This window comes from Monodon monoceros, unplaced genomic scaffold (assembly GCF_005190385.1).
Source record: "Monodon monoceros isolate NGI ecotype Baffin Bay Population unplaced genomic scaffold, NGI_Narwhal_1 Super_Scaffold_16, whole genome shotgun sequence".
Taxonomy (NCBI): domain Eukaryota; kingdom Metazoa; phylum Chordata; class Mammalia; order Artiodactyla; family Monodontidae; genus Monodon; species Monodon monoceros.
Window position 1 is genome coordinate 61,452,290 of NW_021703772.1, and position 17,391 is coordinate 61,469,680.

Here is a 17,391-nt window from a genome sequence, read left to right on the forward strand (position 1 = left end):
AGGTGTTATGAAGACTAAAAATATTAACATGTGGAATTAACATATAACATTACCATACGGAATTAACATATGGTACAGTGCCTAACACATAATAGGCTATCAGTACATATGACTATCATCCTTCCTACTAAACATGCTCATCTTAAATATTTAAAAAATAATACTCCTTTTGCCTTATGTCCTCCACAACACTTAGTCTTTTTTCTTACCTTCAATGTCAAACTCCTTATTTTTGTTTTCCTCACTCCAATTCACTCAAACTCACTGAAATATGGCTCTCCTTCCTCCCCCAGTCAACTGACACTGCTCTCCCTAATGTCACCAACCACCTCTTTGTTGCCGTCCAATCACACTTTTTAGTTCTTACCTTACTTGTCTTCTCTATAACTTCTGGCCAAGTAGATCTTCCCAGATCTTGAAACTCTTTTCTGGATTTCTGTACTCAGATGTCAGTTAGGATGCTTTTGGCAGCAGGTAAAAGAAACCTCAATCCAAACTGGTTTAAACAATAAGAAAGTTTATCTCACTTAACAGTAAGCTCAAATAGAGGGCTGGCTCCAGAGCAATGGATAGCATGATTGAACATCACCAGGAATCTAGGTTCTTTCTGCTTTACTGTCCACAACATCCTAAGATTAGTTCCTCTCATGATCACAAAATGGCTGCCAACAGTAAGTAGCATAGCATGCTTCCTGGTTCCCAACCAGAGGAATGGAGGAACCTCTCCTCCCAATCATGAAATAAAGTCCTTGATCTGACTGGGCCAATGGAGGCCATATGTCCACTTTTGGAACCGTAATAGTCACCAGAGAAATGCCATACACTGATTGGCTGAGGGTATCTTTTCTGAGTCCCATGGCTATGTGTGTGTGGAGTGAATATCTGAACAGAATCAGGGGTCTCTTAGCAAAGAAGCAGGGAGGGATGATGCTAAGCAGGCGACCAATGGTATCTACTATATTCGCTTTCCTGATTCTCCTCTTGGCTATTCTTCTCAGTTTCTCTTTTGTGCATTTTTCTTTCCTGGACTACCACTTAAATGTTGTTTATCATTTAAGATAATTCTACTTTCAGTCCTCTTCTATTCAGACTACACTTTCTCTGTGGGCTACCAATGCCTTACCTTTGATTACTATCTTGAATTAAAGAGATATCTCTGTTATGTGTTATCTCGCTGAGTCTAAGCTCCTAAATAAGGTGTATATCATCAGCCAAAGTGTCTCTTCCAAGCTCCATACCATAAATTCCAAAACAACTAACACACAATATTACCTATGGCCAGCAGAATAATCCCCCCACCTCCCAAAGATGTCTATGTCTTAATCCCCAGCACCCATAAATATGTTAGGTTACGTGGCAAGGGACAATTAAGGCTACAGATGTCATTAAGGTTGCTAATCAGCTGACATTAAGACAGGGAAGATTACCCTGGACTCTCCAGATGGACCCAAAGTAATTACAAGCCTTTAAGGTAGAAGAGGGAGGAAGGGTGTTGAGAATTTAGCTAAACTATTTCATAATATTGCTGCCTTGGCATTCATTTTGAGTGGCTAAGTGGCCTACAGGGGCCTTGAACTGACACTAGCCTCTCCCTCAAGTGCATGCCCAGATAACAGCCCATGTACTAGACAATAGCCTGCAGATTCACAAGTAAGTATAAATCCCAGATATGACTTTCCCAGTGCCCCTGGTGATAAATAGTCTCTCCTGCTTCCCAGCTCCTTCCCCTGTGCACCCCACTTAGATAAGACCTCCACAGAGGTTACCAAAACTCTGCTCTTTTTAGTTTGAATCCACCAATCTGGACTTAGCCTAGGAACCCCAAAAGCACTCAGTTGTAGACCCTAAGTAAGACATGTACCCAGGGTCCTGCTGCTCACTCTCTCCTGCACCTTGACACCCCCCACCCCGTGGCCCCTTTGACGTGTGCCATGTACCTCCTCTAGGACCTATGAGTAATAAATTTCTCTATTTCACTTTCCCTTGTGGTCTACTTAACAAATGCTAATTTCACAAAAATCACAACAGGGGAGAGAGGGCTAGAGAGATGGCAATGTGAAAAGGCATCAGTCGGACAGTGCTGGTTTTGGACACGGAAGAATGGAGCCCTGAGCCAAGGAATACAGGAAGGCTCTAGAAGCTGGAAAAAAAAGGCAAGGAAACATTCCCTCCTAGCGCCTCCAGAAAGAATGGAGCCTTGCTGTTACCTTGGTTTTCACCAAGTGAGATCCATTTTGGATTTCTGACCTCCAGAACTGTAAGATAATCAATTTGTAATCAATTTGTACTGTTTTAAGCCACTAAGTTGCTTTAATTTGTTACAGCATAGAAAACAATATACTTCCTATATTCAACCTGTGTAAGTGAACCACCATATTCTCCAGCAAATCTGCTGTTCTTTCTGTGCTCCTTTTTCAGGTGATATCACCACTATCATGCATCCAGTTATCCAGTTGGGAGTCATCCTTGACCTCTACCTCTCCCCACATTTAATTCATCACCAATTTCTGTCTGTTCTTTCTACCTCTAAAATAACATCTTTGTTCCACTGCATCTCTGCTACTACCACTTTCAGGCTACAGTACTGAACTGCTAGAATTATGTAACAGTGGAGTTTTGTATTCCACTCCAGTCTGTTCTCTATACTTTCATATATTTAAAAATGGAGATCCATAGGAAGAAATACATTTCACATCAAGATCTAGGACACACACACACTCTGAATGAAAAGTTTCACAAAACCATAATTCCCATATACTCTTTTGCAATGTGTGCTATTTTCTATTTTATGTATTTAAATTAAAAAAAAACCCAGCTATTGGTGACTCACTACAGTGATTTCATATCTGACCAATGGATCATGACCTGTAGTTTGAGAACATATTTTTCTACCTGGCTACTAGCATGCACTTTCTAAAATACAATCATTATTTTCCTTAAAATCTCTCAATGGCCTCCCACTACTTTAAGGATAAAGTTCAAACTTTAACACAGCTTGTAAGATCCACCATTTCCCAGCGCCTTTATGAACATAGCTTCATCTGCCTCGGCTCTAACTGGTTCATTTTCATTTTGCGATCCAACCATACCTATTTACTTTCTGGACTCAGAATGTATCTACTGATAGAATGCTCTTCCCCACATCCTCTTCTTGTAGCTAATTCCCCCTCATTCTACCTTCTCAGCTTAGACTCCACTTCCCTCTGAATGCTTTCCCTGGACACCTGGCCCAGGTTAGGTACCCCTCCTGCATGCTCCCTTAGCACCCTGGACTTCCCATCACCCTGCATTTCAACTGTGCCAGTGTTCTTTAAGAGCAGGTGTACTTGGTAGGCCTTCAGTAAATATTGATTGAATAAATGAAGCTATTTTGGTGGGTTCCCATCTTAAGTCCATTGAGTGGACATTTTGTACATTTGCAAACAGTTGACTATTTGGATTCTTTCCCGCCACTGTAACGTTCTGAAGAAGGCAAAGGTCTGGAACTGAACTGTCTATATAGATACTTGTTTGCTGACTCATTAAACAGCTTCTACAGTTTAGCTACGTGTGAAGCAGCACAGAACACGGGTTCAAGATTCACTAGATCTCTCATACTGAAACATAGCCTAGCATCTCGTAGTCTTAATTTCCTCATCTGAATTCCACTACCCCAGTCAATATTTACCCTCCGATATGCCCAGCATCCCAAAGTCAATTTGTGTAACTGATGGGGACGATATGATAGCTTGCTCATAGGACTGAGAAGCCAGTGAGTTAAATACTATAAAATACTTACATAAAACAATATAAAAATACTTTGCAGATTATGTTTAGCTATTAGATTTTATATTTAGCTACCACATACAGACACGCATGCCTATGTCAGGTTACACCAACACCCTAAATTACACTGATTAAGGAGTGCAAGTAGGGTACTTCCCTGGCAGTCCAGTGGTTAAGACCTCGCCTTCCAATGCAGGGGGTGCAGGTTTGATTCCTGGTCGAGGAGCTAAGATCCCACATGCCTCACGGCCAAAAAAACAAAACATAAAACAGAAGCAATATTGTAACAAATTCAATAAAGACTTTAAAAATGGTCCACATCAAATAAAAAAAACTTAAAAAAACAAAAACAAAAGGAGTGCAAGTAGGATGAAGAATATGGATAAAGGGTACATATCCATAAATATGGATTATCCTGCATGATCAAACCTCGCAAATACTTAGATGTAGCTATAATATGGTCTGTGATATCATGGTCTTTTATTCAGAGCTTTTTCTTTAGAACTTGCGTGTTCCTTTAAAAGAAAACTAAAGTTTCACTAGTGTAACTAATTTAGCCTGCAATATCAGTTTTAGGGTATTTAATGACCTTCTTATGGGGAGGGCTCCAAAATCAGGTAAGTGACATCAGATTGACATACGATGGTTTTCCTATGGTAGGAAGGAATAACAAACACCCCACAAATGAAAAGAACAAGTGGTTCTTGCGGTCTCCATCAGCCAGCCCTTCAGTGCTATCCGACTATTTATGTAACTAGATGATTATACATACCTGTCTTCACTTCATACTCCTATAAAATGGTGTGGCCTAATTCCTCCCTCTGAATGTTAGCACGCTACAAAATGCCCAAAGAATGAATCATGCTTTAAGCATTTTGGATATGACATGATACTGTGCTGATATAAGAATAAAAATTCAAACTGCCTAACCCCAAATCAGATTGGCACACTCAAAACAAATTATTTAGGAATATTTTTCTCATTTTTACATCATTTTACATCATTTACATTACCTTACAACCTAATTTGAAGGTGGTGGAAATTCATCAAGGAATACAGAATCAGCAAAATAATGTAGATTGATACATAAATAGTATAATAAAGTCTTATAAATATTTTATGAAAGAATATAAACATTGTCATTAACTTTCACCTCATTCATTCACTTGGTATACACATCCCGTTATTTTCCAGGCACTTGTCCAGTTGCTAGGGATATAACAGTGAAAAGACAAAGTCCTGCTTATGGAGGTTACATTTTCTGACAAGAAGGGAGAAGATAAAAAGAACAAATAAATTAGGGGAGGGATAAATTGGGAGTTTGGGATTGACATATATACACACTGCTATATTTAAAATAGATAACCAACAAGGATCTACTGTACAGCACAGGGAACTCTACTCAACATCCTGTAATAATATAAATGGGAAAAGAATTTGAAAAAGAATAGGTATATGTATAACTGAATCACTTTGCTGTACACCTGAAACTAACACAACATTGTAAATCAACTATACTCCAAAATAAAATAAAATAAAATAAAACCTTAAAAAAAAAGAACAAATAATTAAATAAGAACTTCAGGTACTGATACGTGCTATAAAGAACATGAAACAAATGATATAAAATGCCTAAAGTAGTGGACATGGGAGGGGCTTGGAGTATGGATTCCGGAGCCATAGTGTCCGTATGCAATTCTAGGCTCTACCGATCAACAGGTATATGATGCTGGGCAAATGACTCACCCTCTCTGGGCCTCAGTTTTCCATCTGTTGAATGGGGATGATAATAGTGCTAACCTCATAGGTTTGTTGGATTCAACAAATTAATGTATATAGAACAGCACCCGGCACATAGTTAGTGCTATGTGTTTTCAATGATTGCTTCCCTCTCTGAGTAGCTCACCTTGAGCTAAAATCTAAATATTAAGAAGGAGCTCAAACTAATATGAATAAATTAAAAGAACTCTGTACCAAATAAAGAACAGTTAGACTGAAATGCAGCTCTCTTCTTTATATTTCCATAGTATACAGCAATGAACATACATGAAGATTAAACTATAGCAGCAACTGTCATCACCCATCTTCACATTCATCAGAGCTTTCTTCACTTGGATCCTCACTGCTCTCCCCTTCACTCTCACCACTACTGTCCTCTTCACTTTCTTCATCATCTTCCTCCAGATTTTGAGCTTTCTCTGCCACAGAAAGGAAAAGACTTGCTTTAAATGTTTCTTAGTATTTCTACCCTCAAAAAATCACAATTCTCCTTGTTTTCCCCACCACTAAGAAATACATATTTTTGGAATGTGAGAACTGAGCTGAAGTTTGCTAACTGCATGTAGGGTCAAAGCAGTAGTACAAAGAAGAACATATTCTTACTGGCATAAAGATGTTTGTGGATTTAAAATAAATTTAAAACATTGGTCTATAAAAATTTTTTTACTACTGTCAACTTAATTCTTACTTAAATAGAATAAGAGTAAAGTGAGATTCAGGGTGACTTAGAGGGTACTGGCTTTGCTTGGAACTGTGGGATAATCCCTTTAGTGCCTGGCACAATTAGCAGGTTCTGTTCCCTCTGAGGACTCTTTCAGTGCCCAATACCTTGTGCCCAGGGAGCCTGCTTTGCTTGGGCAGTTCCACCCCACAGAGGAAAGGGAGTCATCTTGACCATCCACAGAGGACAAGCCGGTTTCATGAAACCATCCAAGACGATCATTTAGCCTTTTCTTAACCACTTCATGAGGATGTACTTTGCCAATCTCCTGGGGCAATGGATTTTTAAATAGTGACTGCTCATAGTTCTATAAGAAAGAAGTAATTTCAATTTTTAAATTTACCCATCAGCAGCATTTCTTCAATAAGTGAGGAAAACTCCTTGGCCTCAGGATTTTCTGGTTCATAGATTAGGACTGAAAATGGACAACAGAATGCATATTATTAGTGTTTGAAGTGTTTCAGCAAACAGCCTCTTCAGAATGAGACTGAAACTGTCAATGAGAGTAAGTGAAAATGCACAAAGCAAAACCACCAACAATTATACCATGGGTATATCTAAGCGCAAATAGAGAAAATGTTCTACTTATCTTAGGTGCTTTGTAAGGAAAATAATCCTCATTCTAGTTTCTACCTCCTGTCCAAAGAAGGAAATCTCTATCACTATGAGGCTTCCCTCATGGGCCTGTAGCCAAAGTGTTTCTTGACTATAAGCATTCCCCAAACAAGGTGCAAATCCCACAAAACATGGAGACTTTATTAATGACACCCTAGTCATCGCCTACTTAACAGCACTCTCACCTCTTCATCAGACCCATTGTTTTTAAGTGCTATTTATTCCTTTTTGCTGATCCTTTATGTGAATGTGTCATCTTTCCTTTGGATCATATCAATAGATTTCTTTTTAGGCCTGTTAGTATGTTACCAATGTCCTAGAGCCCAGAAAGATTTACACCTTTTGTTTCAGAGTTTTCTAGGCTAGTTTATTTATTTTTTCAGATCTTGCTCTACAGATCTCTCTCTGCCTTCTTCCTACCTGCCTTGAGGTGTATTCATAATTCTGCATCACCCATTTAAATGTTGTGACTCCTGCGTAATATCTTGATGGCCCCCAGGGGGCACTGAAACATCAAGCGTGCTATTTGCCTGGCTAACAGTGAGACAGAGAATTGTGGATGGTTCACTTAGGTCCCAATGGCTCAGAGGGCCTCACCCCATATGGCTTTCATCCTGACACACTAAACCAAGGTCTTTAGTTCCTAATTCCTAATATATAACAATGTGCCATCAATCTGGGTTAGCATGAATGTGCCCCTGCTCAGAACATGCTTTTAAGGCTTCTAGGGGTATTTATACATCTTTTAAGGCTTCTGATAAAAGGGACTGTTTGTACATTTTCACTTAGACTAAAATAATTTAGCAGTCTAAATCTTTCTCTGAGGCTAAGCCTCTTTCTAGAGCAGAGTTTCTCCAACTTGCTCCTTAAGATACTAGTTTCTTAAGATGTTAATATGCATTTGGGAAACTAGGCTAATGAAGTTAATCAGGTAAAGCTTATAGTAAGGAGTAACTGCAGGATTTTACATAGCCATTAATATGCTCATAACTACGATGGATCTTACAGAGAGGAGAATGTGGTTTCCCCAATTTATTATCCCCATGGAATCCTTTTTTGGTGGAACACTTACTAAGAAATCTTGAACTAATATTCCTTGGAACACAGCTTAGAAAGTTTCATGTTGGAGTTAGGATTATTCCATGGGAGTGGAGCATAGCATCAGCTATTCTCAGCGTTTAACAAAAAATGCTGGCAATTGTCAGAGTGACGGAAAGGTATCTGCTTTGAAGCTTAGCCCTGCAATATCCATCCTGGGTGATAAATAAAAAACGCTTTGACAGGCTAGTAGGGTTTGTAAAAAGGCAAGAGAAGCCCTTAGCACATGCAGTTGATGTTCTGGGAGTTGTTTCCCAACCGGGGCCCATAAGCAGAGGCCGGTATGGACCCTGAAGGAAGACTGTCAGATGTGAACCCTGGCTCTGCCACTGTCTAGCTGGGTCACCTTGGGGAAAGCATTTAATGCCTCTGTACCTCAGTTCCCTTATCTGTAATAATACTATTGACCACATCAGGCTGTTCTGATGAATCAAACAGATAATATGGATAAAGATAAATACTTAGTTTAGTCCTTGGTGCATGGTAGGTGCTGAATAAATATTATTAGTTTTCCTGGAGTGGTTCTGGGCCTGAAGAAAGGCTTGGTTCCCTCCTAAGTGTGCAGTAGATGCCTCCTTCTGGCTGAAGGGCTGGGGCAGGGAGCTGGGGATTCTGCTGCCCACGGAGCTCTAAGGCCCTCAGACAGGAGGCTATGCTAGGGTAGACAGACTGTTGGTCTTGTTCACTGTTGCAGCCCTAAGAGAGTACCTGACACAGAGATGGAGCCTTTAAAACATTAAAAAAAAAAAAAAGGAATAAATGAATATAGACAACTGAATAGGAAGCAGTCCTTTTATGCCTTGATAAAATTATACTCTAGGCTAATAAGAAAGGGTGATTTATTTTACTCAAAAATAAATAGAGGGCTTCCCTGGTGGCGCAGTGGTTGAGAGTCTGCCTGCCAATGCAGGGGACACGGGTTCGTGCCCTGGTCCGGCAAGGTCCCACATGCCACGGAGCGGCTAGGCCCGTGAGCCATGGCCGCTGAGCCTGCGTGTCCGGAGCCTGTGCCCCGCAACGGGAGAAGCCACAACAGTGAGAGGCCCACGTACCGCAAAAAAATAAATAGAAAACTTTATAGGAACTTTCTTTTCTGAAGATACATCTGTATTTCTGTTAGACCCATAATGATGAGAACCATTTTGGTTTTCAGGCCATTATTCTTAAACATTTACAATTATTATAATTGACAGAGTAGGTCTTCAAGGCTTAAAAGTTATTTTTGTAGAATCTTGGGCTGCCTGTGAGCAGAAGTGTTGGCACCCTGAGATGACTGGGCTGCAGGTAAAGAGACCAAGAAATGGGAAGACTGACAGAAAATCTCACAGTCAATCACGAGATAAATGAAGAAAAGTACTTGGGACTCTTGACTTGAAGTCTCATTTAAAAACCACTTTTCCAAGGCTTCACCAACAACTTTTTTAGAAGGCAGGATGAAAAGAAAAGAACCCACTTGCACCTGGGATGCAGGATGGGAAGCCCTGCAGCCAAGTGAAGATACAAATGATTATACCGTGATTGGATGGCAAGAAAACACACCAGGAACTGGCGACTTTATTCAAGAGAATGGATTTGTAAAACATTTCTGCAGGGACAAAGATGCAGTATTTCATATAAACTAGTTGCCTTAGATACAAATAAAAAATATATTAGTCAACTTATAGGAGCCATTTCAATCTGATTGATTCATAAAAGCATCTCTTTTCCAAGTCTCTGCCTACTTAACCAGAAATATAAGCTTATTAGTCAAATGAGGAAATGGAAATATAGCAAGAAATCATAGGCTCTCAAGCCAGACCTGGGATCTAATCCTGGCTTTACCACTGGGTAGCTGTGTGACTTTGGGTGAATTGGTTCTCCTTGCTAGCCTCACTTTGCTCATCTGTAAAATGGGGTTAATCATATCTGTCTCATGGAATTGCTGTAAGAATTAAACAATGTATGTTTAATGTTCCCATAGTAGGTGTTCAATATATACATATATAAATACATAAAAATGTAAATACACAATCTATGTTTACATGCATAACTTTATAAATATATATAGAGAGAAAGGTGGAGTGTTTCATGGAAGAGCTAGAAGATGGCGGGGAAAGAAAGAGACAAAAGAATATCTATACTGGAGAGAACAGACTTGTGGTTGCCAAGTGGGGGGGATGAGGGAGGGACGGGTTGGGAGTTTGGGGTTAGTAGATGCAAGCTATTATATATAGAGTGGATAAACAACAAGATCCTACTGTATAGCATAGGGAACTATATTCAATATCCTGTGATAAACTATAATGGAAAAGAATATGAAAAAGAATGTATATATATACGTATAACTGAATCACTTTGCTGTATAGTAGAAATTAACACAACATTGTAAATCAACTATCCTTCAAAAAAATTTTTAGAAAAAGAATATCTATGCTGTAAGAATTTACATATAATATTTTGGGGTCCATGCTAGATGAAAAAAAATTGTTTTGTCTGTTGCTCTGAACACAGAGAGGGACTTTGGGTAAGCCCTCAGCAAAGTGTTCCTATTGGCATCAAAGAACTAGCACTTCCTTCTCCCTGGAACAGTCTGTCTACAACTCTCTGTTCTTCCTTGAACTTGCCTGGCTTTGCAAAACCGGGGCCTCCCTAATTTTCACATCCTTGGCTGGCCATCTGCCTCAGGGGTAGCCAATCTTACTTTGCACACCCCTGCTCTCTATGCCCGTTCTCTGGGCCTTTTTGCCCACATTTCCCATCAGCCTCTTCTTCCTCTTGGGAGCAGGTCTTTCCCATTTGGCTCCCTGGATCATGGTGCCTGTCTTAGGGCACTCCATAGCTTCTTTTCCTAGAGTGTAGTCCTTAGTTTTAGAGGCACCACTATTTGCCATGGACAGAAAAGAGTAAAGCATTACTGGATGAGCCAGTAAGAGTGCAAACCATGTCTGATATCAACCCCAAAAGGGTTTAGAGCATGTGTGCTCTGAGTTCTGCTTTCTCTCCAGCTCCCAGCATAATGTCTGGTACAGAGTTAGTGCTCAATATTTATTGGTTGGAAAGAAGGGAGTGAGTTTTTAAAGGAATGTAACCCCATTAAGATATATCAGTTTGAACTTTTTCATCCCCATTGACCTGGCCCTTAATGCATGTACACTGGTATGTCAGGTCCATAAGCATTATACTGAGCACCTGCTGTTTACAGTTTGGGCTAACAGCCAAAACTTACTGACAGATGTGGTGATATCAGTGTCTATATTTTGTAAGCTTTAGCCAGAGGCTTTTCTAAAATGATTGATGAATATATAAATATAATATAATATGTAAATTTTCCTACAATTAGGCTCCACAAGAAAAACTCCACAAGAGAACTGGGAGCTAGAGCTACAAAATCACTCCCTTCTATACCAGCCACACAGAGAAGAAAAGTAGTTGAGGGAAAACGAGGCTGGGGTTCCAGTTCTGGCTGTGTCACTTGCTCCCTGAGCAGGGCTACACAAGCTGCTTAACCTCTCTCTGCTTCAGTTTCACTATTTATAAAAACAGAGGATTGGACATGATTCTCTCTCTAAGGATTCTTTCTGATTGGAAATTCTGTTTGTGGGCCACCAGAAACAGTTTTGATTGAAATATTTTATTCGATGGCTCTAAAGGTCAAAAATGCTTAAAAGGATTAAACAAGGCAAATTATTTTGGATATAAAATAGGTAGTGTTAAAGCATTCAAAAAACCCATTTTAAAAATTAGCCAATGATTTAAGAAGTTCTGTATCCACAGTGGAGACTCTGTGAGGCAAGGGAGAGTAGACCCCATGTCCCTACACTACATTTTCACTAAAAGATTTTAACCATAAGATAGGTCTACAATAGTTAATATTTCAAGTCCATTATTAATAAAGTTTAATTGTAGAGTTGCCATATTCTCCTTTAAAATAACTAAGACTAATGAATTAAGAGAAAAAGATGGGCAAAATAGTTGAAAAGATTATGGATTTTGACAGAGAGCTGGAATCTTTCAAAATCATTAGATAGACTTTCTAAAATTGGAAAATACAATCCTTGAAATTAAGAATTCACTAGATAGTTTTAACAGCAGATTGGACACAGCAAAAGATAGGATAAATTAACTCAAAAACAGGTCAATAGAAGATATCCAAACGGAAGCACAGAAATAGAAAGAAATGGAAAAAACAGAGCTGAGTATAAGATACATGTGGGACACCATGAAAAAAAGTCTAATTTATGTGTAATTGGAGACCCAGGAAGAGAAGAGAGAGAATATGGCAGAGGCAATCTTTGAAGGTTAATGGCCAAGAAATCCTCAAAGTTGATGAAAACATCAACCCACAGAGTTAAGAAACTCAGCAAACCTCCCAAACCTTTCTTTGCTTAAATACAAAGAAAACCACCACCATTTTGAATGTCAAGTCAAACCACTAAAACCCAAAGACAGAAAAATAAGGTAGTTCACATCATTCCTCTACTCAAAAGTGTCCAGTGGTTTCCCACCTCACTCAGAGAAAAAGCCAAGGTCCTTAAGCTGCGAAAGGTGTTATGCAATCTGTACAACCCCTGTAAGCTGTAAGCTCTCCGACCTCATCTCCTATCATACTTTCCCTGGCTTATTCTCAACACATTTGCTATTAGTCCTGCCTGGAACACACTTCCTCCAGATGACCGGACTCACTTCCTCAACTTCTTCAGGTGTTTGCTCTAGTCTTCCAGTGAGGCCTTCCTAGACCATCCTACTTAAAACTGCTTTGCCTCCCTCCCAGTATTTTCTACTCCTTCTTCCCTGCTTTATTTTTCTCCATAGCTCCTATCATCTGTGACACACTAGTTACAGATAAATTTGTTATCTGTCTGAAACTAGATATAAATGTGGGATCGTTATCTGTCCAGTGCCTAGAACAGTGCCTGGCACACGTAGGTACTCAAATATTTGTGGAATAATTGCATGTTAAGTAAGGCTTTCTGCACTACACAACACTTCTTTGAATCTAAAGGCACAATGCTACCAACCCGTTATCATGAGGCTAAGGATTTTGACTTATTTTTTAATGGTGTAATTAGTCTCTGTCATTTTATCCCACTCAAAGTTACTCTAGAAGTCTAAATTAGTCCTTGTACCAATTTTTACTATCAAGGATTCACTGAGACACTATCAGAGAATTCATTAGATGTATGATAATCAAACCATCTTACATATTATGGAATGTATTTGGAAACAGAGAAGATTGGAAAAAGGAAAAGTATTTTGTACTTACTTTTCTGACATAATTTTTTTGCCAAATGGTAGTCTTGGCCCATTTCTGATCTCAGGAACTGGAAAACATTCAGAAATTCTTCAGCTACGTAGTTTCACAGAGAATTTAAATGTCAATTATAAACTCCCTAGAAATTTTTCCATTAATGATTAACTATTTTGCTTTTAACTTTTACTTGTTTTTCCAGGGCTGAGTCTGTAATCAGTCAGTTAATGAGGACTATTTAAGGACTATTTAAGGCCACACAGAATAAGTATGATACCTCTGCTTTGCTGCAGCCACACAGTGTACACACTACTGAACAATTTGAGAATATGTAGGTTGATTCAACTGGCATAGACTCTGAAGACTTTAATCACTTTAATATCCCTTTGGTTCAGATACAGCTTTTATTTGTGAACCTAATCCATAATTACATGACAATACTTAGTAAAAATATAGATTTACAATTATGTATATTCAATATTTTCCAGTATTGATTGCCCTTATACCATCTAGTTTTGCTTTTACTATTTTTATTGTAGTTTTTTTTACTACAAAGTAATATTTGTATGCATACTTGTATGTATATTTTTGTAGGTAGGAAATTTAAATGCTAAATAAACACATTCTGTCCCCAATTTAATAGCATTTTTACCATTTAGAGATGTTTATTTTTAACATCTCCATGAACATCATTTTAGTATTTTTTCCATAAATGAACACATATATATTTACAAAAACTAGGATTATTCAGTAACTTTTAAAAAATACACCACATATCATGGTCATTTTCTCCCCATGGAATTAAATATTCTTGTTTATTTCTTTTACTTACTTAGGCTCCACAATTTACTGATCTTCTATTATTAGTTATTTAGACACCTTCCATTAAAAAAAGAAGCCTACACTCAGATAATTATTCTTGCTTGTGTGTCACATATTCTGAACCATTTGCAGGTACACTGCAAGAGATAGGGACATGAAGTAATATTAAAGAGTCTTTGGCTGGTATTGATCTGCATATGAGTATCAAGAAACTGAGGCTGGAGAAAGAATCACTAGAATGAGCAGATGGAATACTCACTGGACCTCACACAGGGCTGAGAAGAACTCATGTTCTCTCCAGCCAGAGTGGAAGGTCCTCTTAATACGGAGAGCACTGGGAAGAGTCCTCATAAGGGGACTTAAGGGCCCTTAGTAGTGTCCCTACACTATAAAGGTTGCCCTGGATCTTCCCAACAAAGTTAAAAACCAAAACTCAAAAGGAGAAACCTATTTCCAAGTAACTCAACTGTCCCAGATAAAAGTCCAACAACAAAAGTTTGTATCCAAGAGCATAAAATTTACAACATCTAGGATTTGGTAAAAAATTACCAGGCATGCAAAGATGCAGGAAAATATGACCTATAAGCAGGAGAAAACTTAATCAATAGAAACTGACCTAGAGTTGACAGAGGTGATAGCATAGCAGAGAAACATGTTAAAATAGCCATTATAAATATATGCCATATGCTCAAAAGTAGAGGAAATCTGAACATGATGAGGTGAGAAATGATCGTTACAAAAATATTTAAAGAAAGCTTCTAGAGATGATAAACAGGATACCTAAAATGAATATATATATATATATATATATATATATATGCATATATATGGGGCTAGGGAGGGAGAGGGAGAGAAGGAGGGAAATGGACTTAACAGCAGATTATAACTGCAATGAAAAGATCATGAACTTGAACACAGAGCATTAGAAATTTCTAAAGTAAAATACATAGAGGGACTTCCCTGGTGGTCCAGTGGTAAAGAATCTGCCTTCCAATGTAGGGGACATGGGTTCGATCCCTGGTTAGGGAACTATGATCCCACATAGTTGCTGTGGGGCAACTAAGCCTGCACACCACAATTAGAGAGCCCATGTGCCACAACTAAGACCCAGTGTAGCCAAAAATAAATAAATATTTTTTAAATATATAGAAAAAAACATGAAAAAAAGGGAACATCAGTGACTTTTGGGATGATATTGGGTGGTCTGACATATGTATAATTGTACCCCAGATGAAGAGAGGGAGGGCAGAGATCAGAAAAAACATTTGAAGACTTAATAACTGAACATTTTCCAAACCTGGTGAAAACTATAAACTCATAGGTCCAAGAATCTCAATGAACAGAAGAAATAGGTCACATCAAGGCATATCATAATCAAATCGCCAAAAATAATACATATGAAGAAAATTTGAAAGATGGTAAAAAAGACATATACATGTAAATAAAAATAACAGCAGACATCCTGTCTAAAGCTATGCAAAATGTGAGAGAGTGGAGCAACCTTTCAAAGTACTGAAAGAAACCTGGCCCCCCACCCTAGAATCTCCAGCTATCAAATCCTTTAAAAATAAAGGTGAAATTAAGACTTCAGACAAACAAAAGCTGAGAGAATTCATTTCCAGCAGAACTGCATTATAAGAAATAGTAAGGGAAGCTTTTCAGGTAAAAGGAAAATAATATCAGGTAGAAATTTGGATCTACGCAGAGCTATGAAGAAGTCCAGAAATGCCTTCCAAAAGAAGATATTTTCCATTAAAAAAATCTCTTAAAAGATAGCTAACCATCTAAAACAAAAAGAACAATGTATTGTGGGGCTTATAACACATGTACAAGTAAAACATATGACAACAAAAATACAAAGGATGAGAAGGGGGAAATGAAAATGTACTGTTATGAAGTTCTTATGATATACATGAAATTGTGTAATATTAATTAAAGGTAGACTGTGACACCACAACAAGTGAGGTAAAACTGTTTTGTTCTCCATAGAATTATCAGTAAAACGTTTATGTACAATTTTCACATGTGACGTTTCAGGCTTCAATGCCTTTGCCAATGCTGTTTCCTATGCCAGGAACACCTCCTTGATGTTTACCAGATGAATTCCTACACGTCCCTCTTCAAGTTTCTAAGATTCCATTCATGTCTCTTCCTCTAAAAATCCTTCCTTTACCCATCTCTCCTGCTTCTTTTCTCAATTAGTCACTTAACCCTCCCAGTTCCCAGAGAACTTTACAAACACCTCTACTAGCACATATTTCCTTTTATTATAAATTGCATTATATACATAATATGTGCCTGTTAGTTCTCAAGGGTAAGGTCATGTCTTTCTTATTTATCTCTAAATATCCCAAGTAACTAGCATGGTACCCAGTAAGTAAAAAGTTTTCCTTAAAGTAGTCCTTGAAGAGTCTTACGCCCAAACTTCTCTTATTCCTGCTTCTGCCTTTACCAGAATACTTTGAGTCACTTCTAGAATCTTCTCTCACCTCTACCCTGGTGAAAGTAGTAAGAAAGATGAGTAACGAGGTAAGCATCTGAGTGTGGGCAAGGATATTTTGACCATTTCTTTTAGTCTGCAAGACTATATACTATTCAGCTATTTTAATATTTTTAAGTTTCTTGAGTTATAACATACGAGTAAAACTTACTTCTGTCATTAACTCTAATGGGGCATGAGTATCCTTATTAGGGTTACTGTCTTCCTCATTATCTTCATCATTGGTATCATCCTCACCACCATCATCTGTTGATTCAGACAACTTATCATCAGAATCCTCAGGGGAGCATTCATCATTTTTCTCCTGCTCTGTAATGACTACATTTTTGCTCATTTCACCTAGAAAAGAATACATATAATTTAATCAATAAATATTGAAACGTATTCAAAAATTTAAAATGGTCACTCCTAAATTATAATGTAGCAAGTGTACATGTTTACTACATGTCCTCCTGTTCTGGATTTTTTTCGTGACTAAACAGCACTGCAATAAATTTACCTGATTTCCATTTCCAAAAAAGGTAATAAAACTGCTAACCGATAATCCTGAGCTGACGTTAGTGTTGTTTGGTGCTTGAAATTGTAATAAATGGAAAACGGTTTTGTTTATAAAGAATATAATAACTTCCAGAAAAAAAGAAATTAATGCTATTCTATCCACAGAAATACTTTTCTTAAATTTTTCTTATAGGAATGTAAATGCAAAATAAAGAGCTTGGAAAGTAAAAGTAAGACTATAGAGGTTGAAAAGTAATTCTTCTTAGGCAAGTAGTCACTGCTTGGATACCTGAGAATAAAGTTCTCTCTCTCTCTGTATACACACACACACACACACACACACACACACACACACACACACACACA

At 38.1% G+C, this 17,391-nt stretch overlaps 1 protein-coding gene across 5 annotated transcripts in view; it reads right to left on the bottom strand.

Moving 5' to 3' along the window:
* Positions 1-5,791: 5,791 nt before the first annotated feature.
* ERICH2 (glutamate rich 2) overlaps positions 5,792-17,391 on the bottom strand; it is a 30,751-nt gene continuing 19,151 nt past the window's right edge. For all 5 annotated transcript variants that reach the window (XM_029224544.1, XM_029224542.1, XM_029224541.1 and 2 more), the window contains 4 exons: positions 16,679-16,866; positions 13,221-13,278; positions 6,609-6,680; positions 5,792-5,963 (listed from right to left, as the gene is read on the bottom strand). In XM_029224544.1, coding sequence (XP_029080377.1) covers positions 5,842-5,963; positions 6,609-6,680; positions 13,221-13,278; positions 16,679-16,861 — 435 coding nt within the window. In that variant the 5' untranslated portion in view covers positions 16,862-16,866 and the 3' untranslated portion in view covers positions 5,792-5,841. The remainder of the gene's footprint in view (positions 5,964-6,608; positions 6,681-13,220; positions 13,279-16,678; positions 16,867-17,391) is intronic.